At 56.0% G+C, this 24,612-nt stretch overlaps 2 protein-coding genes across 5 annotated transcripts in view; one reads left to right on the top strand and one right to left on the bottom strand.

The window, feature by feature from the left end:
• Nucleotides 1-3,347, top strand: part of HPCAL1 (hippocalcin-like 1) — a 112,975-nt gene extending 109,628 nt beyond the window's left edge. For 2 of the 3 annotated variants that reach the window (XM_021085549.1, XM_021085550.1), the window contains exons 4-5: nt 626-731; nt 2,446-3,347. In XM_021085549.1, the coding sequence (XP_020941208.1) occupies nt 626-731; nt 2,446-2,543 (204 nt within the window). In that variant the 3' untranslated portion in view covers nt 2,544-3,347. The remainder of the gene's footprint in view (nt 1-625; nt 732-2,445) is intronic. The other variant, NM_001123126.1, reaches the window with a different exon arrangement.
• Nucleotides 15,110-23,741, bottom strand: ODC1 (ornithine decarboxylase 1). 2 transcript variants are annotated; one of them, XM_021085889.1, is made up of 12 exons: nt 23,447-23,741; nt 21,071-21,197; nt 20,858-20,991; nt 20,417-20,590; nt 20,056-20,228; nt 19,665-19,799; nt 19,463-19,544; nt 19,199-19,282; nt 17,754-17,916; nt 17,558-17,670; nt 17,263-17,477; nt 15,110-15,599 (listed from the first exon to the last, which is right to left on the bottom strand). In XM_021085889.1, exons 3-12 carry the CDS (start codon nt 20,957-20,959, stop codon nt 15,455-15,457), a joined length of 1,386 nt encoding a protein of 461 aa, XP_020941548.1. In that variant the 5' UTR covers nt 20,960-20,991; nt 21,071-21,197; nt 23,447-23,741; the 3' UTR covers nt 15,110-15,454.

Genomic DNA, 24,612 nt, shown 5'->3' with positions numbered 1-24,612 from the left:
GCCCGTAGCCGTGGCCGTGGCCGTGGTGATGGTGGCAGAGCCCGGGTTTCCTCGGGCCCCTTGGACAGAGACGCACGGAGGTGGCCGGCGGGGCTGCTGAGCCCTCCCATGGCAGTGTCCCAGAGAGCAGGTGCTCGGTCCTTTCTGGGGCTAGTGAGATGGTTCTCCTTGCTGGGTCTCAGGGTCTGAGTCTTTTTTTTTTTTTTTTTTGGCTTTTAACGGAGGTGCAGCCATCCCGTAGTCAGGTGTTTGAGGCCCGGCGTGCCGCGTGATGGGCCGTGCCCGCGTCTGGCCGGGTCCTCCCCCTCCGCCGCAGTCCAGCCCGCAGAAAGCCCGAGAACTGCCCCGCCTCCCGCCCCCAGACAACCCCTGTCTTACAGCCATCACCTCGGGTCATTTCCTCTGTTCTTGAACTTCACGTAAATGAGTCCGGCTTCCTCTGGCTCGTGTGCTGTCTGCCATATCCTTCCTCGCTACTGGGAGGAGCGGGCAACTTTCCAGCTAGGGAGGGGTCCGCAGCCCCGACTGCTGTGGGCGAGGCCGAGGCGGCAGCTCGCGCCTGGGCCCCACCCGTCCAGGGACACCCCGGAATCGCTGAGCACGAGGTGTGTGTGCCCCTTTGCAGGCCATTTACAAAATGGTGTCGTCGGTGATGAAGATGCCGGAGGACGAGTCCACCCCTGAGAAACGCACGGACAAGATCTTCAGACAGATGGACACCAATAATGACGGTAAGACCCCGGCGTCAGTGCCTCGGAGCACAGATGCGTGTGGGAGCCTTCCCTCCTGCTCTGCAGCTTCTCGGGCCTCACCCAGCCATGCAGCTGCATTCAGGGAAGAGCCGGGGTTCGGAGTCCGGGTGCCTGGGTGAGCGTCCTGCCCCCCTGATCTGTAGTCTCCTTGCTTCTAGAACCGGGGGACGGTAGGCCCCGGCTGTCCAGGGAGAGGCGCAGGTGCAGTGTCACCGCGCCCTGCAGGGGTGGGGACCAAGCGTCCCATGTGGTGGGGCCCTGGGAACTGCATCCCTTTGCTCTCATTATCCTGACTGGAGGGCTCCCAGTGGCCCCAGGGACTCTGCGGGGAGGTGCTGGCTGGAGCAGCTGTGCGGGGCCTCTGGGCTCATGCCACGGCAGAGGTGGCGCTTCCAGGAGGGGCGGTGGCAGCCGCACAATGAGGACTCAGTGTGTTTCCTGCTCTGCACTGGCTGCGAGCTTCTGCGGGGCCCACAGGGGGAGCGTAGCTGTGAAACTCCACGGGTCTACGCCTCTTAAGCAGTGTTAAGTGCCGTCCCAGAGCCTGGTCCGATTTGCTTTTGATCAATAAAGAAATGCAGCATTTAGACAAGAAAAAAGAGAAAATACCCCCTGGGCTGTGCTGGAGATGGAAAATAAGCAAATGGACAGAAGCGTGCTCTCTAGACCCCGAAGTGAGGTGCGAGGAGGAGGCCGAGGGCTGCGCCCTCGGGGGAGGGGTGCAGCGGCGCGACCGCAGCTGGAGAGCCTCTTATGCAGAGGCAGGAAGTGGGCTCCCCAAGGCACAAGTTGCCACAATGCAGGGTCTGCTTCAAACTCGGTCCCTCCCACATCTGTATCCTGGGAGCATGTGTTTGGCGCCAGCGTCGGTGGCTCTGGAACTCACCTTTCTACGGCACCCGGTCCCAGGAGTAACAAGGTCCTCGATGCAGGAGGCACCGAGGACGAGGCAGGCACCAGCAGGCCCTTGGCAGGCCTCTGCCTAACCCTCCCACCCCGCAAAGCAGGTAGTGCAGGAGCAGGAAGGGGACTCAGCCGGAGCAGCGGGCCGAGCCTCCGCCAATGGATGGCCAAGCTGGACGGGCCGGAACCACACCCCGGGCAGTGGCTGGGAGGCTCTGGATTGGTTATGGGCTAGAGACAGAGGCCATGTTCTTTCCGGACAAGACACGTCGTTCTTAAATAAAGCGTGGAGAACTTTCTAGAAGGATTTAGCTTGCCCCACCAGCCACAGCGTGCAGCCATACTGGGGACAGCCTTTGAGGGGCCCCGTGCTGTGCCACGAACAGTGAAAGCCAAAAAGGGTTTTCCAGAAATGCTCTTTTTTTTCTTTTCTTTTTTTTTTTTTTTTAATGTTAGGGCCGTACCCACAGCATATGGAAGTTCCCAAGCTAGGGGTTGAATCAGAGCTGCAGCCACCGGCCTACGCCACAGCCACAGCAACAGCAGATCCAAGCCGCATCTGTGACTTACAGCTTGCAGTCACGCCAGATCCTTAACCCACAGAGCGAGGCCTGGGATCGAACCCGCATCCTCATGGATACTAGTCGGGTTCTCACGCTGAGCCTCAACAGGAACTCCCCAGAAATGCCGTTGAAACGAGTGGAGCCTGGACAGCATCCAGGACTCAAGGGCGCGTGGGGACAGTGACACAGGAATGGTGACAGCACACTAACTCCCATTTCTCCCCCAGGCAAACTGTCCCTGGAAGAATTCATTAAAGGTGCCAAGAGCGACCCGTCCATCGTCCGGTTGTTACAGTGTGACCCCAGCAGCGCCAGTCAGTTCTAAGGGCCCGGCATGTGGACAGTGCAGAGAAACACAAGCTTGTCTTGCCATTTAAGCTTTGCTTGCGACAGTGGATGCCTCCTCAGTCATTCCTGCTCTCCCAGGGCAGCCAGGCGCCGCGTGGCACCTGCCCGCCCGGCGGCCGCGCCTCCCCCCCTCCGCCCGGCCTCCTCCCGCCCCCTCCCGGGTCCCTCCTGGGCGACTCCCCGGGATGTGTTTACACGCAGGGCTCCCAGCATCCTTGCTTCTGGGCCACCTCCCGGCCTGCAGGGAGCCCAGAGGACGCGCCGAGGATACTGGCGGGACTTTTCTAAGATCGCGCCAAGGCCAGCCGACTTCTCTTGTGATCGCAGGTGACTCTGGGAAAGATGGAGACAAGAATGGAGGGAACATAGACGGGCAGCCCCCCCCACTCCCTCTCCTCCCCCCACCCCGTGCATGGCTCCACCCAGCTCGTTCGTTCCTCTCTGACCAAAGCCTCTTGCTCATATATATATATATATACCAAGGTCTTCTTTCTTTTAATATATAAGTTATACGTATGGTGAAGTGACGTGTAAAGTGTAAGTCCCGTATTTAATGCCTCAATTGCCTTTGAAGCGTGGTTCCCTCGTGGCCTGTGCCCCCTCCGAGCCTGGTTATTTTGTGGTATTTATGCCCTCAATCTACCCCTATCCAGAGGACCTGCATGCGTGCCCAGGGCCGCGGAGACCCGCCCGTCCGTGTCGTGAATGCAGGCATCTGTGTAAGGTTTGTCTTCTCTGTGGATTGGTCTGGCACTTCCTGTATTAAAATGATCAAATAAACCGACTGTCTGAGTTTTGTGTTGGCCTGGGAGGGGCCCCGTCCTGCCCCCCCGTGGCCCTGCCCGTGCAGGTGGCCTGGGTGGGTCTGGCTGCTGTTTGTAAACTTGGCCCCGGAGCCGTCACTGTGTCTATAAACCTTATGCGGCCTGGTCTTCATTATCCGCCTAATGCCAAGAAATATCCGTGGAAATAAAAGATGACTGTTCTGGGAAGGTTTGACTGTCACGCCTCTGCCCGTTCCCCGCCCTCCTCGCCTCAACCCCATGGTTTCATCGGCAAGGGAGCAGGACGGCTCAGGCCGGGAGAGGTCGGATCGGAGAGCGGGGACCTCACCTCCTGGGCTGTGAGGGCAGCCCTGGCTCCTCAGCCTGTCCCCGGATGCAGAAAACCCGGCAGAAGGGACTTCAATCCAGGGATGTTCGTGCCACCTGTCCGAAGGCCGTGCCTCGTAGGTGTCTCTTTTTTGGTTCTTCCTGGAAGGGGACGAGAACTTTCCAAAGTCCTCCTGCCACCCTCCTCCCCACCAGCCTCATTTCTTACGGGCTGAAACCCAGGCCAGTGCACGGCTAGGAGCGTAAGGTGACCACAATGGGCCAGTCCGTGTGCCCCCTCCCCCAGAGGAAATGGGCCCAGGAAGGGTTCTGGATCCAGTGTCTGTCACACCTGGCCACAGGCCCCAGGACCTCTCTGTGCCTCACCTGTGGCAGGGGCAGAATGGGGAGCCTGACCCCCAGCCACCTGTCGGGGACCACAGCCATCTTGCTGATTTTACTAATCTTTGATTTATTGTAAAAAAAATTTTTAGGAGTTCCCGTCATGGCGCAGTGGTTAACGAATCCGACTAGGAACCGTGAGGTTGCGGGTTCGATCCCTGCCCTTGCTCAGTGGGTTGACGATCCGGCGTTGCCGTGGGCTGTGGTATAGGTTGCAGACATGGCTCAGATCCTGCTTTGCTGTGGCTCTGGTGTAGGCTGGCAGCTACAACTCCGATTAGACCCCTAGCCTGGAAACCTCCATATGCCTTGGGAGAAGCCCAAGAAATGGCAAAAAGACAAAAAAAAAAAAAAAAATGTTTAGGGCTGTACCTGTAGCATATGGAAATTCTCAGGCTAAGGGTCAAATTGGAGCTGTAGCTGCTGGCCTACACCACAGCCAGAGCAACGTGGATCCGAGCCACATTTGTGACCTACACCACAGCTCACGGCAACGCCGGATCCTTAACCCACTGAGCAAGGCCAGGGATCAAACCCACATCCTCTTGGATCCTAGTATGGTTTGTAACCTGCCACGCCACAACGGGAACTCCCAGATAGAGAAGAAAGCTTTACGGAATTCCCATCGTGGCCCTGAAAAGGCAAAAGACAAAAAAAAAAAAGGAGTTCCCATCATGGCGCAGTGGTTAACGAATCCAACTAGTAAGCATGAGGTTGCAGGTTCGATCCCTGCCCTCACTCAGTGGGTTAAGGATCTGGCATTGCCATGAACTGTGGTGTAGGTCACAGACGCAGCTTGGATCCTGAGTTGCTGTGGCTGTGGTGTAGGCCAGCGGCTACAGCTCTGGTTGGACCCCTAGCCTGGGAACCTCCATATGCCTCGGGTACGGCCCTAAAAACAAAAACAAACAAACAAAAAGATTTATTAGGGGGAATTGGCTCACGGGATTTATGGGGGCTGAACAGTCCGGAGATCTGCCAGCCAGAGCCCAGGAGAGCTGAGGGCCTAAGTTTCAGTCTGGTCTGAAGGCAGGAGACCAGTATCCTCGCCCAGGACCATCAGGCAGGGACCAAGTTCTCCCTTCTCAGTCTTTGTTCTGTTCACCCCTCAAAGCCCATTCATACGGGGAGGGCAAGCTGCATTCCTCAGTCTGCTAATTCACGGGTCTCCACGTCCAGAACCCCCCTCACAGACACGTTCAGAGCGCCCTTAACCACCCGAGCATCCCAGACAGAAGTGCACCCTCACTCATCCCACGTGCTTGCACCCAGATAGGGAAGATGTGGGTCTGGGGGTCCCAGCGGGCCCTGCCCCAGCGGGAGCTCTCGCATGTCAGTGTGTCCGAGGCTGCCAGGAGGAAGGAGAAGCCGCCCCATCTGCCCGAAGCCCAGCTCATCAGACAGGGAGGAACCCAGAGTTGATCTGGAAACTTTCTAGTCCAAGCTGCCTCCCCGGCAGGAATGCTCTGTCTCAGAGCAGCTTCTTCCTGGTTGTTGTTAGAAAGTGCCTTCCCCACCTCTTTCCTCTCCCCGGTGACTTGCAGTGTAGGCGCGGGCCCGCTGCTCTCCCTTGAACCCCATCCTCCTGCGAGGGCCTCCGTCCTGCCTTCTCCTTGCCCTGCCGGAGGCCAGCCCCTCTGCCATCCTTGGTTAAAGATGGATGGGACCTTCCATCAAGGCTCGGAGGAAATGAAGCATCCATGAGGATGCAGGTTCGATCCCTGGCCTCCATCAGTGGGTTAAGGATCCGGCATTGACGTGAGCTGTGGTGTAGGTCACAGATGTGGCTCGGATCCCGCATGGCTATGGCTGTGGTGTAGGCCGGCAGCTACAGCTTGGATTCGACTCCATATGCCATGGGTGTGGGCCTAAAAAGACAAAAAAAAAAAAAAAAAAAAAAGATGAGTGGGAGCTTCCTTTGCAGCCCTGACACTCTAGCCTGCAGACTCGATCCTGTGCGCGTCCAGGGCAGGGATTCAGGAGACAGCCGGATCGGGTCTGCGTGTCTTATGCCTCCACCCAGGACCCTTGTGGTCCGGCCCAGAAAACCAAGCTCCGGGCGTGAGATCCAGACGTGCCCCGGGAGGCTGCAAGGTGGAGCGTGGCTTGGCCCTTCTCAGCTCCCCTTCAAGGGGCCCGAGCCCCCTGCCCCAGGCTGGTGGGTCCATGGACGCTTCCAGCTGTTCTGATACACAGCCGTGGGAACAACCCTCCAAAGATCATATTCCGAACCGGAGGAGAAAAGCTCTGGGGCGGGGCGGGGAGAGTGGGAGTGGGGGGAGTGTGTCCACGACTAGTCATCTCCTGGGGTTGGGGGAGACCGGACTGTCACCTCCCTTACCCTGAACCCTAGGCCTCCATTAATACAACCTACATGGGCATTCGGTTTGTGTAGGCCCGCCTTCCCTGGGGGGACCCGCGTTAAGCCAGCATAACAGCACCCCCTTTGTTGAGGGCTTCCTAGGACAGACACGGCTGAACCCCTTAAATGTCTGGCCTGATTTCAACCTGCCGTCAACCCCAGAGTGAAGCATGATGGCCGGAACCATTAGGAAGGGGTGGCAGAACCAGAGGTGGTGACATGTGCCAGTCACCTCAGGGTTCTGTACGATGAGGGTCTCCTACTTTGAAAGGTCATCGTTCCCTGGAATTCCTGTCCTTGTCCTAAGGGTCATTATCTTACCGAACTTGAACGCAGGCCCCACTTTCTCTTTCACTTAGTGACCTGAAGCATATCCCGTGCTTTCATTTATGGTTTTATCGTTAACCAAGCCTGCTTTGTTCCACGATGTTCTGATGGTTTTCTTGCGTGGTTATGAACTTGCGGTGGCTCCCCAAATTCCCCAGGTGACCCTGTCTAGCTACGGTCCCCTGTCGGGACGTCTCCAACTACCCGTGTAACTATCCTAGTCCATCCCCAGCTCCGCCCTCCTGCTGTGGCTCAGGGCACTTCCCAGTTGACAAGGGCCTTTGCGATGCACCTGCTCCACCTGCAGGCGACGAGGCAGTTGGCCCAGGGAAGGGAAGGAGTGATGACAGGACCGTCACCAAGCCCAGGGACTCTGCCAGCAACAGGCCAGGACCATTACCAACCCCAGGGACGCTGCTCCTCAGGTCCCAGTAAGTCAGGGGCAGACTCAGAGCCAGTCAGATGGCCTGACCCCCCGACAGTGTTGAGGGACAGGAGGTGTGTGATCGGGTCCCAGAGCCCCCTCCACCTGCGCCTCCCCCCCCCCAAAGTGGCTGTTCACCTCGGAGACCTGCGGACAGGGGGACACGGGTATGGCCCGACCTTTTCTCTGAATGCGGAGGCTCAAGTTGGGCCGCAGGAAATGATGGTGCGAGGAGAGCAACTGCCTGCGTAGATTAGCCACCTGCAAGGATTTACTGCCCTCTGTCCTGGGACCCCCGCCACCCCGACCTTCCCCGCCTCTGTTCATTGCTCCTGCCACGAGTCCCCGGCACAAACTCTTTATAATCCCAGCATCCCTCGCAGGTGGCTGCTGGCACCCACCCTTCACTGTCTTCACAAATCTCTCCTGCTTCATCCCCTCGGCCTCGCGCGTTCCTCCCTCGGCAAAGCAACCCGTGTGGGCTCTGCAGATGGGGTCCCAGGGCCTTGGGACCCAGTGTGGGATGTGTGTCTGTCCTACACGGTGGGGTCAGGACATACACCCAGGCCCAACCTGCGCTGAGACTTGGCGTCAGGGGTCCGGGGTGTCTGGCCTGGCCCCTGTTGGCAGGTCGGTGGCTCCTGGGGACGTGTGAAGGCTGTGGGGGTGGGGGGAGGGCTCCGAGCCCCTGGCGCTCAGCTTCCCTGCCGCTTTCACAGTAGGACACCCCCTCGCCTTGGGCTGACAGTGGCCTCCTTGAATTTCCTGGGCACCCACACACTAGCCTTTCCCAAGACTCCGTGCAAGTGTCCCTTCCTCCCCGCAGGGGTGGGCTGTCCCCACCCGTCCCCAGATACTCCCATGCCCCCCTCACAGTGCTCCCCTTCCTAATTCACTTCCCTCTGGTGGCCCTCCCCGCGCAGAGCCAGTGCTGGGCCGGCTTAGAATGAGATGCTCAGGGCGTTCCCATCGTGGCGCAGCGGAAACGAATCCGACTGGTAACCATGAGGTTGTGGGTTCCATCCCTGGCCTCGCTCAGTGGGTTAAGGATCTGGCATTGCTGTGAGCTGTGGTGTGGGTCACAGATGCGGCTCGGATCCCGTGCTGCTGGGGCTGTGGTGTATGTAGGCCGGCAGCTGTAGCTCCAGTTCAACCCGTAGCCTGGGAATCTCCATATGCTGCAGGTGCGGCCCTAAAAAGCAAAAAAAAAAAAAAGAAAAGAAAAAGAAAAAAAAAGAAAGAAAGAAAAGAAAAAAAAGAATTAGATGCTCAGAATGAGAGTGTGAATAAATGAGGAGTCATCAGAGGGTCCACCCCACTGCCCGGGAACCAAGCAGGACTCTATGGGGTTCCTGGGCCTGGAAGCCTGCCTTCCCTTCTTTTTTCTTTCTCAGCCGCCCCATAGCATATGGAGTTCCCAGGCCAGTTCCCAGGATCCAAGCCACAGTTTCAACCCGCACTGCGATTGCAGCAACGCCAGATCCTTTAACATACTCTGCCGAGCCAGGGATCGAACCCGCGTCCCAGTGCTGCAGAAACGACTCCAATCCCCTTGTGCCACAGCGGGAACTCCATGGAAGGCTTTCTATGTCTCCTTTTTCTGGTTTTCAGGGAATAGGCTTCAGCCTCCATAACCTTCCCCGGGGGCAGGTTCAGCTGCTGCTCCTCAGGGAAGGGAGGGGATGCAAAGGCGGGGAAGGAGCCCTCGAGAGACAATAGCTCAGCCTTGGGGCGGGGCCCGGTTCCTCTCTAGGGAGACACCTGCAGGATCGTCCAGCTCTTCTGCAGAAGCGAAACCCCAAGCCCTGGAAGATGTTAACCACTCAATGGAGCCGTCATCATTCCAGAGAGAAGGTCACAGTCTGAGAACCTTGACCCACAGAAGCCCCTCAGGAGGCCCCCTGAGGCCCAATGAGAGGAACAGCCCCCCATCCTTATCAGCAATCCCACCCTTGAAACTCGTCCTTGTATCTCCCCACCAAATCCTCGGGACACGGTTTCTGAAGGCGTGGATGTGCTGCCCGGCAAAGCAACAAACCTATTCTTTTCTCCTCCGCGCAAAACTGTCTCTGTGATTCGATTTGGCTTGGGCACAGAGGCAGGCTTTGGGCAGCACCTGCAGCTGCACCCAAAGGGCCCCGCACACAGAGGCAGAGGTACCCGTCCCAGCCGGGCCACTGACAAGCCACGTGACCCTGGACATGCAAGATGGGGTCCAGGGGCCAGGGGTGCTGACCTTGGCCTTGCATGTGGCTGTCGGAGGGAGGGGCAGCAGGGCCTGGGGGAGGGCAAGGCTACCCCTGGGCCAGGACCTGCCCCTCTGACTCTCCGGCTCATGCAAGGGCCCTCGGTGCTCTGGCTCCTCCAGAAGTGGGGGTTTGAGCCGGGGCTGGCACCAGGCACCCAGGGCGGGGGCATCTCTGATGTGAGAAGGGCATGGACCCAGGACCTTACAAAGACGGGGAAGGGAGGGAAGGAGTTCCCGCTGTGGCGTAATGGCATCAGCGGTGTCTCTGGAGGGCTGGGTAACAGGTTTGATGCCCGGCCCAGCAGAGCAGTTTGGAGGATCCAGACTTGCTGCAGCTGCAGTGTAGGTGGCAACTGTGACCACTGGCCAGGGAACTGGATATGCTGCCGGGTGACCCCCCAAAAAAGAAAAAAAGATAGAGAGGGAATGATACCAGCAGTCTTGGGTACCCAGGGACCAACATGTGGGGACAGGCAGGACCTCGACCCGGGTCCCAAGGACCGGTCAGTGGCGGGGGGGGGAGACGAGGGCAGCGCCCCTCTGCCTCCCATGCCACCCACGCTTCAGCGGGAAGGTGGGCCTGTCCTCTCGGCCAGGGCAGGGTGTCCAGGGTGTGAGGGGTGCAGGGCTGGGCCACCAGGCGTTGTGTGGGCTTCTGCAGAGCGCAGGCTGGGAGGCGTTACCTGCTCTGGACAGGGAGGTGGCAGAAAACACAGGCTGCGGGGACCCACCTGCTGTCCACTGGGCCTTTGGTGGGGATGGGGGTGGACTGGGACAGGGGTGGCCTCACCTACGGGGCTCAGGGAGTTTCACAGGGAGGAGCCTGGTCCAGGACGAGGCTGTCTGGAGCCCCACCTCAAAGCCCAAATGACCGGTGTGGCTGGCCCTGGATCTCCCTCTAAACGGGGCCACACTCCAGTCCCCACAGTTCTCCTGTCACAGCCGGGTCTCTGTCAGCATTCGATGAGTGACCAAGGGACCTGAGGACGGGGTCGTGGCGCCAGACCAGCGGAGGAGCCTCAAGCACGAGGTGCTGCTGCCCCCTGGTGGCCACAGCCGGGAGGGCCGTCCTGGGCTTGGGTGTGCAGATCCCTCGCCTGGTTTAGGAGTCGCCTAGGCCTGCTTGTGGGGGGGGCTTCTGTCCTTGTCGCATTTGACAGATGAGGAGCCTGAGGCCTGGAGGATCACCAGACTTTCTATGGGCCACACAGCACACAGAAGCTGAGGTCAACTGGGCTGAAACATAAAATACAGGGCATCCATTTAAACCTGAATTTCAGATAATTATTATTGGTTAGTAATCCTTCGGTATTCATAGGTCCCATGCAATGTCTTTTTTTTTTTTCTTTTTTTTTTTGCCCTTTTTTTTTTTTTTTTTTAGGCCTGCACCTGCGGCATATGGAGATTCCCAGGCTAGGGGTCGAATCAGAGCTACAGCTGTCGGCCTACACCACAGCCACAGCAATGCCGGATCCGAGCCACGTCTGTGACCTACACCACAGCTCACGGCAACACTGGATCCTTAACCCACTGAGCGAGGCCAGGGATCGAACCCGCAACCTCATGATTCCTAGTTGGATTTGTTTTTGCTGCGCCACGACGGGAACTCCCTCAGTGTCTTGTATTGTTATTTGCTAAATCTAGTAACTGTACTTGTCAAGCCATGGAGCTGAGCCCACACAGCCACCAGGGCAGGTCTGAAGCTGCAGGGGCCAGGCCACCCCCAGGACACAATCTGTCAGGACCGTCTGCATTCTCAAGTCAGCAGTGAGGATGGGAAGAATCCTCCTACCCCATAAAAGAGCAGGAAGCATTTCTGAGGTGTTTTTGCTCAGTGCGCTAAATTCTGAGCTTCACGGATGCTCCCCATGACCCCAGGCAAAAGCACTCGCAAGTCCCCCTTCTTGGGGAGGAGGCCACTGGGGGGCACTGTACTAGCCCGGCCGGTCTGCTGAGTCAGGGCAGCCCCAGGCTCGCACGACTGCAGCTCCGGGTGCAGTCTCTTTGGGCTCCAGAGTTGTGGGTGCTCCAGGCTGCCACCCCAGCAGAGGGACAGCTGGGAGACAGTGGGGACCCGGAGCTGGGACTCTGCCCTCAGGGGGACAGAGATGCTGGCTCCCTCCTGCCATGGTTCTTTTCCCACGGGAAGTGGCCAGGAGCTGGGACCACGCACCTGTTCACGCTGAGGTCCTTCTCCTTAACCCGTGGGCTGGGAGCTCACAGGAGAGGGCAGCCTCTCCGGTCTTCGTGTCATCTGTGCAAAGGCGTCTGGGAAGGCTCAGCAAAGCCTTTTCTGCAGACAACCCCCTCCTTTGAAAACGGATGTGGTAAAAACTGGGCGAAGGAGTTCCTGCTGTGGCACAGTGGGTTAAGGATCCAGCTTGTCTCTATGGAGGTGCTGGTTTGAGCCTTGGTCTGGCACAGTGGGTTAAAGATCTGGTATTGCTGCAGCTGCAAAGTTGTTTTCAGCTCTGGCCCGGGTTTGATCCCTGGACCCGGGAACTTCCATAGGCCATGGATGCAGAGAAAGAAAGGAAGGAAGGAAAGAAGGAAGCAAGAGGAAAGGAGGGAGGAAGCCGAGCTGGGCAAAGCAGAGGCAGGGCCCACACTGAAGAGGCGACGGGGAGGGCCAGAAAAATCCCTAACAGAGGTGACCAGCCAGCTGATAGAGGAGCCTGAGAAAACCTGATAAGTAAGCATGGGATCTGCACAGACGTGCAAGGCCACCATCGTGGGGGGTCACCGCATTGTGGAGGTCACCATGGGGGGTTGGCGGCACCCGTTGCGGAAGACAAGCCGAGTGAGGCCTGCGTGGGCCAAAGGAGGGTCAGCCAGGAGGCTGGAGAGGGCGGTGGAGGGCACGGACCGCAGGTGGTCCGGAGGCTTCCGGCCTGGCCTTGGGCACAGACTGGCCCAGGTGCAGACTCAGAGTCTGACCCCGGCCCCAGGTGACCCCTGACAGGGCAGAGACCCCCACCTCGGAGGGTAGGTAGGAGTGGAGCCTTGGCCCCCTGTGGCTCTGCTGCCTCCATCAGCCCCCCTAGCCGGGTTGGTCTGAGAGCCCTGCTGGTCCTTCACTGCTGAAGAGCAGGCCTTGGTCCGCCCTGCTCGGGCCCCCTGACCCAGCTCGGCTGTCCACGTCAGCTCCTGTTGGGCTCTGGAGCACCCAACATCTCATTAGGACTTATTCTTTTTAGGGCCCCACCCGCAGCATATGGAAGTTGCTGGGCTAGGGGTCGAATCGGAGCTGTAGCTGCCAGTCTACACCGCAGCCACAGCAACGCCAGATCCTTAACCCACTGAGTGGGGGGCCAGGGATCCGACCTGCATCCTCATGGATACTGCTTGGGTTCTTAACCCACTGAGCCACAATGAGAACTCCTCGTTGGGACACTCTTTTTTTCTTTTTTAGGGTGGCACCTGTGGCATATGGAGGTTCCCGGGCTAAGGGTCTAATCGGAGCTCCAGCTGCCGGCCTACACCACAGCCACGGTGACACCGGATCCTTAACCCACTGAGCAAGGCCAGGGATCGAACCCACGTCTTCAGGGAGGCTAGTCAGGTTCCTTAACCACTGAGCCATGACGGGAACTCCCGCATCAGGACATTCTTGATGAATGTACGGCTGTTTGTTTCTAAGATGTGCTGTGTGAAAAATGCCACAGTGAAAAGACTTGTACGTGGATTTGCCAGAAATTCCTTAGAATTCTTGGGATAAAGATAAGGTGGATTATTTCTGATATTGCCAAGTTCCCTCCAGAGAGGCGACTTCACCTTTCCACCTGCCGTGGGCGAGCCTGCCTGCTCGCCCAGCCAGCAAGCCCCCTGTGGTCTCTGCCAACCCGCCGGGTGAGAAGCAGGCCGTTTTAGAATGAATACGTTTTAAAGTCTGTTCATGTTCAAGGTCCTCTCTCGGTGAACCTAAGTTCAAGTCTTGCCCGCTTCCTATTGGATTCTCCCTTTGTTATTGATCTGTTGGAGCTCTTTCAATGCGAAAGACCAACCCCTTCCTTCCACGTGTGTGTGTTACAGTTTCTCCATTTGTCTCTTGCCTTTTTGACGTCAAATGTTTTCTTCCAGTAGCTTTGCGCTCTCATCTGTCCCCCGAAAGCTCCTGTCTGGATGGCACTGTGGCATGGGAACGGCAGGGACCCTTTTGTCTAAGTGGTCACCGTGTGCCCAGCCTGGGCTGGGGCCAGCCATCTGTATGTGAGGCGCTCCCCAAGGGCGGCCGGGTTTGGAGACCCCGCGTGGGACCCAGCATCCTCACGAGGACGATGCGCCCATGGCCTTGGAGGCGTCGGCTGTATGCACTTGGAGCCAAGGTTTAGAAATGTCCTTTCTCCGAAGGACCAGACAGTGCCGTCTTCACGGGGGATTGGGAGGTACACACGGCCGACCAGGACTGGCCGGTCCTGGAGGAGCGTGACACGCACCCAGCCGTCTGAGGTCTCTGCGCTCCGGCAAACTCACTTGCCCACTCCCGGAGGTCACCTGGCCGGCACCAGACTCCAGGGCTCATGAGTGGCTTCACCAGGCTCTCAGCAGGCGGGCGCAGAGGCTGTGGGTGGCATGGAACCACCTGGGGCTATTTCCCTACCCTCCAGCCCTGGCCACACGGCCAGACTGCACTAGACCTAAGTAGAACCTCAGAACCACCTCAGAACCGCAGCTCTTCCTCCGTCCTCAGGGCCCGGGGACGACGCGCTCACAGAAGTGGGACAGACTGTCCGGCGAAGCCTTGTTCCTCTCCTCAGACTCCAAAGCAGACCTGCTTCCTTTGTGACTCCTGAGAAATCTTAAAATTCAGGGTCTGGCAACTAAAGCCATGCTCTTGCGTCCCTGAAGCGTCACCAGGGCTGTTGACACACCAGGTCCTAGTGTGGCAAAGCGGCCAAGAGGCAAGGCCAGTGAACATGGCACGGAGCAGCATCCAAGCTGAACCAGGTCTCGGGGAAGGCGGCCTTTTAGGGACAGAGTCACTACCTCAACCCCTTCCTCACAGGTACCACCAGCATCAGCAGGACTTTAGTTCCCTGGGGTAAGATGCTGCCCACCTGTAGCACTCCGACCCCATCCCCCTCTAATGAAGCTAGTGACACCTGCAGTGAATGGTGGCATTCAAGTGCCATGTGCCTCTTTCGTGGCTGGCCGGCCGCCTTCCTCCTTCCTCCCTGTGCACAGCAAGGATTCACAACTCTCACTGTGGCCACTGAATAGGAAAGCCTGCAGCCCTTTTCTGGGGAGCAGGGGTACAAGAGAACACACAAGGCCAGTGGTCAAGGTCACATCTACGAGACAAAGCTGCATTTATTAAAATAAGCGAGCGGCCAAAAGCTGTGCTCCACCCGCAACTCGTCTGCTCTTTGTGGGAGCGGGAAGGGCCTCGCGCCTTCTGGCTGTGACAGGCATGGGCGAGCTGACAGAGGGCTCTGGGCACTGCCAGCTCACAGTGGCCTCGGCCACCCAGGGTAGCCCGAGCTGTTAGCTGCCCCGGTGCTCATCCCTCCCACGGCGTGTGGCCTACAGCCACTCTTCTGAGAACCCACAGAGCTTGCCCCAGGGCTCGAGGGCTTGAAATAAAACAAACAGGAAGAAGGCATTTCGGTGGCTTCCAAATACTCAACCCCAGGCAACTCCCAAGGCCTTGGGGCGCCGCTGGAATGGACACGCTGTAAAAATTCCTCAATGCCTAATTATTTCAAGATATTTTATTATCTTTTTTTAAAACAGGTCACAGCACTGAGCTTCCGGCCCATCCTGCCAACGCACAAGCTACAAACGCTTGCTCGGCAGGTGAAGGGCACTCTAGTAGCATGGTTGCAAGGTGAATAAAAATCCATATAAAACAAATATTCAAATAGTTTCCATAGGAACACAGATAAGTGTGACCCATCTCCTTGTCTCCCACATTGCTGCATCTGTGCCAGCCTACTCATAGACGTCTCCCAACTAGCGGTGATTAAGTTAAACGGTCCCCCCAAACCCTTATTCAAGCTAAACTCGCAGTGAACAGGTGCTACAAGAGTGGTGTCTACACATTGATGCGCGCCGAAGCACAGGCTGCCGGGTGACGCTCCATGCCGCTCTCCCAAGCACACGACACGGGCAAAGGGCCGACATCCTGCTCCCCCACCTCCGGGGGGAAGTCGTGGTTCCGGATCTGCTGCATCAGTTGCCTGCGAGAGACAGAGCGGCCTATTCAGAAACCCTGAGTCACTCCTCAGCGGGCCGTTTTGCAGAGTAACTTGCTCACGAGCCTATTTACGTCCTCAGCTACGATGTCACCAGGAAGCGAGTCGATGTATCTCTAACACAAGCCCGTCTTCCGAACCCTCTTTGGAACCAGCCGGCAAGAAGGGAACCTCACGTCAGAGGCACTCGTTAAAATGTTCCGGCTACACAGCAATACCCTCCTCAGGCTTTTCTAGGATGATCATGCCTGGTGGCTCAGCAGGCTCAAGCAGTCACTGCTGTGGCACAGGTTCAAGCCCTGGCCTGGGAACTTCCCCATGCCTCGGGTGCAGCCAAAAAAATCTTGTGCTTGAAGTCTGAAAATAAACCGCTATTATTGGAGGGATTTTCCTTCCATTTTATCTCCCAAAATTTCTAAAATACACGCACACGCACATCTTGGCTGAGCCCACAGCATATGGAAATTCCCAGGCCAGGGACTGAATGCAGTGGCTCAAGCCACAGTGACAATGCCAGGTCCCTAACTTGCTGTGCCACTAAGAACCTCCCAGAACATACTTTATTTTTGTATTTTTAGGGCCATACTTGAAGCATATGGAGGGTCCCGAGCTAGGGGTCGAATCGGAGCTTGTAGCTGCCAGTCTACACCACAGCCACAGCAATGCCAGATCCTTAACCCACTGAATAAGGCCAGGGATCGAACCTGCAACCTCATGGCTCCTAGTCGGATTGTTTCTGCTGTGTCAAGATGGGAACGCCCATATTTTCTTCTTATGGCTGCACCTGTGGTATATGGAAGTTCCTGGGCAAGGAGGTGAATAGGAACTGCAGCTGGATGCTACACCACAGCCACATCTGTGACCTACGCTGCAGCTTGCGTGGCAATACCAGACCCTTAACCCACTGAGCGAGGCCAGGGATCAAACCCACATTCTCACAGACAACGTCGGGTCCTTAACCCATGGAACCACAGTGGAACTCCCTCTTCGAGCATACTCTTAGACACTTTTAAGATTATTTTTTCTATTACAGTTGATTTACAATCTTCTGTCAAATTTTTGCTGTAGCTAGAGCATATTCTTAACACAGGGAGAAAAATTTAAACATCATGAACATTTAATCCTTTTTTTTTTTGTCTTCTGAGGGCTGTACCTGTGGCATATGGAGGTTCCCAGGCTAGAGGTCAAAGCTAAGCTGTAATCGCTGGCCTACACTACAGCCAGAGCAATTCCGGGACCCGAGCCGCAGCTGCGACCTACAACACAGCTCAGACCAACACCCGATCCTTAACTCACTGAGCAAGGCCCGGGATTGAACCTGCGTCCTCCACATATGCTAGTCAGATTCGTTTCTACTGAGCTGCAACAGCAACTCCTTAATCCTAAGCACATCAATTTCTTACCCAACTAACCAGACAAGCACAAGCCTAAATCCTGGAAGGTATCAATTCATTAAGGCCGCGCCAGCAATGTACACCACAGCTCACAGCAGCACTGGATCTTTAACCCAGTGACATGGGGCCAGGGATCCAACCTGCATCCTCGTGGATACCAGTCAGCTTCTTAACTAACCTGCTGAGCCGGAGCGGGAACTCCTGGAAGGTATCTAGCCTTATCAGAACCATGAACCCGCACTGCCGTCACTCACCACGTGGGCCCCGACATCACATAGTAGATGGCTGGCCTCTGGAATCCATTGAACGTGGAAGCAGCAGCCACCGTGTAAGCACCCATGTTTTCAAAGAGCATCCAATCGCCGACATGCATCTCGGGCAAACGACAGCGCTCGACAATGCGATCCAGGCCGTCACAGGTCGGTCCCCAGATGCTGGATGAGTAGTACTTCTCATCCGGTTTGGGTCTCTGTGTTGAGAGAGAAACATCTGATGACTCCCCGCTCTGACCGAGCGCCCGGACGCGCACGTGCTTCCCGCGGCGCCTACCTTCTGCAGGAGCGGCTGCACATGGGCGTGGTCGTACAGGATGCAGTTGAAGGAGCCGTACACGCCGTCGTTCACGTAATACATGAACGTCTGCTCACTGGCCTCCTCCTCGTCTGGAAAGGCAAATGCGTCTCAGTCACCGCTTTTGGTACCAACTCTCCGTGATACGTGCAATGACTCATCCCCTGCAACGTACCGTCAGAGCCTGTTTGTTCCTTTAACACGAGTTTTTTGGCAATGATGTTAACTGCAAGCGTGAAGGCTGATGCAACATAGTATCTGCCTGGCTCCGCTATGATTCTCACTCCGGAGTCTGGGGGAAAATACTTGTCCAACGCTGGGTTGATGACACCGGTGATCTGCCCGAGATAGAAGGGAGCAGGGGGTCAAGGGGAACCCGCAAGGCACACAGCGCTTTGTTGACAAGACAACAAAAACATCGCAGCAGCCATCAGCACCCACACCTCCCTGGAAACCAGCCTGCCTGCGCCTGTGGTTTCCCTTCTCAGTTCCCTCCAGATGCCCTTTCCACCCTCTTTACGATGTTCTAAGTGTCATTTTATTAAACACTGGTACAAATTTATTATTTCCACAGCGCTTTTTTTTTTTTTTTATAGCAAAATGTGTCAATAGGATATATCTTCCTGTGTGGCCTACACTACATAACTTTAGTTTTTATTTTTATTCATTTATTTTTTTTGTCTCTTTGTCTTTTCTAAGGCTGCTTTCCGCGGCATACGGAGGTTCCTAGGTTAGGGGTCGAATCAGAGCTGTAGCCACCGGCCTACACCACAGCCACAGCAACTCGGGATCCCAGCCGCATCTGCGACCTACACCCCAGCTCAAGGCAACGCCAGATCCTTCACCCACTGAGCAAGGCCAGGGATCGAACCTGCAACCTCATGGTTCCTAGTCGGATTCCTTAACCACTGCACCACGACGGAAACGCCCACATAATTTTAATAAGAAAATACATCTATTTCATAAATGAGCAGCACACAATGGCATAACTTCTATGACTTAAAACAGTTAAAATGTTTTAAGAAAAAGCAGCACAAATTCTAGCAAAGACCCTCTGGGGAAATGATGCCCAAGTGGGCACGCTTCTCCAAAGCCACAGCTCGCAATGCAGTCCACTTTCCCACGGCTTTGGGTTCATTTTATTTTAGAAAACCAAAAAATATCAAATATGACTTTAAACAGCACAGAAGCCACTCAAAACACCACACCACGACGTTATTTTCACGTTTGTAGAATCCCTTTGGGTATTAGTGAAATAAACACTTTGAATTTTGGAGTTCCCATCATGGCTCAGCAGAAAGGAATCGACTGGGAACCACGAGGTTGTGGGTTCAATCCCTGGCCGCGCTCAGTGAGTTAAGGATCTGGCATTGCTGTGAGCTGTGATGTAGGTTGCAGACACAGCTCGTATCTGGTGTTGCTGTGGCGTAGACCGGCAGCTGTAGCTCCGATTAGACCCCTAGCCTGGGAACCTCCATGTGGCGCAAGTGCAGCCCTAAAAAGCAAAAAAAAAAAAACCAAAAAAAACCAAAAAAAACGAAAAAAACAAAACCACTTTGCATTTTGAGACATTCAAAAAGGAACTAAGGGGCTAGCGATTATGGTTTTGTTATGAATTACCTCTTCGAACTTAAGCTTTACATCCTCAGATCCAGGAAATCCACCACCGATATCAAGCAGATACATGCTGAAACCGACCTCAGCCTAGAGGCAGGAAAATCATGTCCGTCAGTCACCAGCTTCGCAACAAGTCATGAGCAATGTGCGCGGCAGGGAGGGTTAACAGACTCTAACAGGAGAACTGGGACCAGAGGCTAATTCCCGGACTGGGACCAGTTACTGCCACCCCGGCCCCTCCTCCCAAGTGGGGTTACGGAGACTCACGCCCATGTCGAAGACACAGCGGGCATCAGAGATGGCCTGTGCGAAGGTCTCGGGATCAGTACAGCCACTTCCCACGTGGAAGCTGGGCCAAAAGACAGGAGAATATGCTATTTCTGGAAATAACTATTCCCAGTGGGAGCAAGCCTGTCACACCCACATGGTCTACCGTTAACTTCTCGCCCTGCCATCACCAAGAGCTCACCTGACACCAATGACATCAATATCAAGATCCCTCGCCCGCTCCAAAAGCAGCCTGCTGGTTTTGAGTGTGGCACCAAATTTGACACTGAGGCGACAGACTGCTTTGGAATCATCAGTGGCGATGCGCAAAACCAACCTAGAACCAAGCAAAGTGCGTCAGATGCCCGCGATGAAGGTCACCTGCGGCCAGGGGATCAGACTCCGTGGCTCTGGTGCCCTGCGGTCTGGGTCTGATCTGATCTCACCCACCAAGAGGGCCTAAGCTTTTTTCTACTTTGTCTCTGACCCAGGCAACATTCCAAAGTATGGAAATCTAAGGACTGGAAATTGAGTTGGCTGCCGCTGCACCGACCCCCAGTCAGCCCCCGCCTCCGGTGGAGGTGTGAACTCACTTGGCCTTGGGATGCGCCCTGGCGACTTTCATCAGCTCCACTTCACTGTCAAAGGTCATCATCTGGACTCCATTATTGGCGGCATACTTAATCTGAGACACTTGTTTACAAGGATTTGCATAGATAATCCTCTCTGGAGGCACCCCGAGACTCTGCACCAGTTGTATTTCAGTCTGAAAGAGAAGGTGTTAGGCTACATACATGTAGCCGACACGCGGAAGACCCGGAAAACAGGGCAAGGCGCCGCCATCCCTACTCGCCATCAACACGTCTACTGCCCCAGCAAGACACCGGGATCTGCCCTGCTGCCCACACCAGGGCCATTACATGCAACCCTTTGAGTTCTGCTGCTTTCACCCACCTTGCTGGCACAGTCAAATCCTGTCCCGATGGCAGCGAGGGTCTGCACTATGGTTCTGCTATCGTTGCATTTGACCGCATAAAAGGGGGTGACCCGAGGAAGCGCTTTGAGCCATCTCAGGTGCTTCTTTAGAATGTCTCCCAGGTCCGCCACGTAGAAGGCATCCTTATCATCCTGCGGTAAGGGCCAGAGTTACAGGAAACCGTCAGCAGTCAGTCTACCAACACGTCCCATATGCAGCCTTCCCGCCTCCTGCCCATCATTCTCAATAATTTAGTCCATCCCTACTGCCACGGGGTGATTCACAGCCAATCACATTCCAAGCGCCCCAAGAGGACATGTACATTCCCACGAGACCCCCCCCCCGAAGTCTCCCACTCACCACCCCCCCCCAAACACTCTCAAAGCTGCGCCACCAGCAAGGACTTGCTGTGTACTCACAGTGGCAGACACTTCATTAATTTTTTGGTCCAGGATGTCCTTGGCAGTAAAGCCTTCATCCAGGAAATGGCAGTCCAACTCCTCGTTACTAAAGCTGTTCATGGCTTCTTGATATCTTTCTGAAACACAACAAACTGCACAGGGCAGACAAACTTACTTGGAAGTCCTAGCACGACTTAGTAATTCTTAGCAAGATAAACCATGAACACTTACACGGAAAACAAAAGATGGAATTTAAATTATGCCAGCTCTTCACAAAGGTAATTCTCCAGGAATCCCTGTCCCGCTGAAGACTCGGGTGCCCTTGGTGCAGCAGTGGGAATGTCCTGCTGAGCAGAATCTGAACACAGCAAATTGGAATATAGTCAGGTACGTGTACACACACACACACACACTCAAGCACCCTCCAGAGAGAGCTCACTTGCTGAGGTTGGGAATCCCACCATTCCTATTGGTGTCCTCCCATGATTTCATAAACCTCTACGGAATGAGACACCACAGGATCAGCACTAGACTTCTGGACACTCAAGTTCCATATATAGTAGTCTCCCTCAAAAAAGGTATTTCAAATATTCCTGCTAAAAATGCAGAATGCACGTTTCAGAAACGTTTCTGTACTGAAGTTCACTGGTAGGGAAACTTCTATGATGCTTAGTTTACCTCACTTCAGTGTTATTCTTCTTTTAGAAGCTTAAAATAGCATTACAGGGATTCTCGAAAGTTGCTGTATAAACATCTTGCACATTCCCAAGTCCTACATAGGCATCATCACTGTCATTTGCTGACGGCTCTTGCGGTCTCCTGAGAATTGTGCTCATTGTCATGCCAGGCATGTATTTTTTTAAATTGCAATCTTCAAATCAACATTACTGTAATATAGTTACCACATCTGACCAGAAATCAGTATTCTTAAACCAGCGCTGCCTACCCCATCAGCCATTCTGGCAATCTCAACTGCCCTTCCAGGTGCTCTAACATTTGCTTGGCTATTAATGATTACCACCTGGGAATGATTTTTGACAAACTTTACAGAAAAATAAAAGCAAGGTAATGAATTAGGAATAAGCAAAAATAAAGCGCGTTTAACAGTCAGGGCTGCTGTCCTCGGCCTTCATGAAATTTCACAGCAGTTATCTTAAAATTATTGATGGTACCCCATTTCTGCCAGGGAGGACTCCTTTGACACTGTGCAACCCGCTTCAGTGCCTGCAGCCTATGGGCAGAGGCCAGGCAATGGTTCGGGGCCACAGTTTGCTCTGGCATGGGACACTATGAGAGGCCCAGGGGTACGGGCCTGCCATAAATCCAAACCCATGCTTGGCAGAACGTGTATTCTTAATCTAATGTGACTTTCGGGCACTGTCAAACCGCCTATGCTGCCGGTAAACTCCTGTGTCTCTCAGAACAGCACGTAAGTAGGCTCCAAGGTGGCAGACTGGGTTATTTAGGGTTAACTATTTTTAAGGCAATATTGAGGCTTAAACTTAGAAGCTTTTGTTTCTTTCAAATACAGCACTATTACACATTGGGCTTTCCTGTATCTTTCAAAGCTTTATTTCAGTTACTTTCAATACAGAGGAACTTCACCCAAGAACACCCTTTGGTGTTCCTATCTGTTACTTAACAGTGACTCAGTGAACACAAGACAGCGCTTTTCTACTATGAAATTCTTTACTGCCAATGGGCTAAAAGGAAGCCGAGCACTAATTCGATCAGCCACTGAAGTTATCCAAATTATGGCCAATTTTAGGTCTGAATAAAGTCAACACCTCCGTCTTCCCCAGACGTTTCTAAGAGGTTCTGCGCCCCACACTTGCCCCCATCATTTCAGATTTTCCATAAGCCTTTTTTGAAAACCCTGGGACCGGCTCCTATGTCTGAGCCTGCTCGCCTGAACTGCGATCTCCACAATCGAGGACTTTCTTAAATCACCAAGTCATTCAAAGATTCCTTAAGCAATTCTACGCCATGGCAGGATCAGTATTATCAGTTAGATTATCTCAGCTCCAGCGACTCGAGTGGGTTTTTACATTGCGACATTTGCTCAGGATACGGAGCAAAACCAAAAGTTAAAAAAAGAAAAAAAGAGAATTCAGGGCAACCTGGCAGAACGGGACGTCTCTTCCTTATAAAAGTGAGCACGAGCGATGAGTGAAACGGACCTGCGCCGGCTCGCCTCCTACCTCTCCTGCACCTGTTACCGGATTACCACGTGGGTTTAAAAAAAAAAAAAATAGCGGTTGAAGGAACGACCGAGCTTTCTCAACAGCTTCCGGCTCAGAAATCCTGACTTACGTGGTTGGGAGGCGAACCCGGGGCCGCCGGTTCCAGCCCCCGGCAGCCCTAAGCCGGGACGGCGGCCGCCGAGCGCGCAGGGGGCCGGGGGTCGGCGCCCCGCTTCACCCGGGACGCCAGGGCCGGGGGCGCAGCGGCCCACTAAGGTCGGGGCCCGGCGGCCGGCTGGCGACCACGTTGTCCCCGCAGCTCCAGGCGCAGGGTCTGCCCGGCCTCCGGCCCGGCCCGGGCGCCGGGACACGTGGCCGTCCCTCCCCACCCCCTCCCCGCCGCCGCCGGGTGCGCCCCTCTCACCTTAGAGCGCACGGGCGCCGCGGGCCGACCCCATGGAGACGCGACGCCGCCGCCGAGCGCGCAGGACCGCCGGCCGCCCCGCCGCTGTCCCCGCCGCCCCCGTCAGCCGCCCGCCCGGCCGCCCGCCGCCTCGCTCCCTCCCGCGGAGGACCGCCGGCCCGAGGTGGCGCCGGAGCGCTGGCAGAGGGGCAGCGGCGGCGGAGGCTGAGGGGACTGACAAAGCCCGACGCGCCGCCGCTCCGCTACTTATAGCGCCGCGCGTGTCGTCATGGAGACGCACCAGCTCAAACCAGCCGCGATCGGTTCCGTCCGGGCGTCCTCCCAGGGAGGGGGCGGGGCGCAGGGGCGGGGGGCGCCGGCCGGCCGACGTCAGCGCCGCCGAGCGCCGCCCGCCCCGCCCACCCCTCGGGGCCCTGCGGCAGGCCGGCGCACGCGCACACGCTCCGGGCCGGGCTCCACCGGCGCGCCCTCCGGCGCGGGCGCCCCGCCCTCCGCCCGCGGCCGGGAGGTGCCGCCTCCGAACTGCAGGCTCGGCTCCTGACCGCCGCGGAGTTTCAGGCTCTGCGCCGCGCAGCTCTCTTCTTCCGCCGGGCATTAAACGCCTCTTGCCCTTGGGCGGGGAAAGGAGATCGCGGGCGCGAGCGGGCCACGTGGACCCCACCTGGCGGACTCTGGCCCCTTCTGCCCGGCGTCTCCATTCCTACGGGAGGGACCTGCAGGTGGTTCCGGCGCAATTCCACCCGACAAAGAAACGACAAAGAAACAGGCAGAACCGCAGAGGGCAGAAAGGTCACTGGGCACGTTAGTGGCACCGCTGCGGGCAGCTCCCCAGTCCTGGCGCCTGTGAATGGAGTCCATCCAGGTGTCCATCTAGGTAGCAAACAGCGATGAACAGGCGAAGGCACATGTTCGGCTTATTAAGCCGAAGACTCCTCTAAAGAATTAGGAGAAGGGGTACGAAGTAACAGGTCTGCCAGCCAGCAGGTGATCACAGCCCCGTACTGTATTGGATGGCGCTGATCAATGACTTGGGTCCGCTGGGCTTGGCACCACTTGGAGAGTTATGTAAGTCCCAACATACCCGCAGTGTCTACACCAGGGATGCACACGGCAAAAGCTGTATAAGGAATTGAGAGTCCCCAAGAGTGTAGCCAAGGCTCTGGTGG

Source organism: Sus scrofa, chromosome 3, assembly GCF_000003025.6.
Source record: "Sus scrofa isolate TJ Tabasco breed Duroc chromosome 3, Sscrofa11.1, whole genome shotgun sequence".
Classification (NCBI taxonomy): Eukaryota; Metazoa; Chordata; class Mammalia; order Artiodactyla; family Suidae; genus Sus; species Sus scrofa.
The sequence above is the reverse complement of the archived record's forward strand: the minus strand, read 5'-3'. Positions and strand labels throughout refer to the sequence as shown.

What these genes read in the sequence shown, in the direction of transcription:
- ODC1 (XM_021085889.1), bottom strand. Translation starts at nt 20,959, where the DNA reads ATGAACAGCTTTAGTAACGAGGAGTTGGACTGCCATTTCCTGGATGAA. An exon ending in GGAACAAACAGGCTCTGACG is followed by an intron (nt 17,671 to 17,753) that starts GTACGTTGCAGG and finishes TTGCCTTTCCAG; the next exon opens with ACGAGGAGGAGGCCAGTGAG. An exon ending in TGCAGCCGCTCCTGCAGAAG is followed by an intron (nt 17,478 to 17,557) that starts GTAGGCGCCGCG and finishes CTCTCAACACAG; the next exon opens with AGACCCAAACCGGATGAGAA.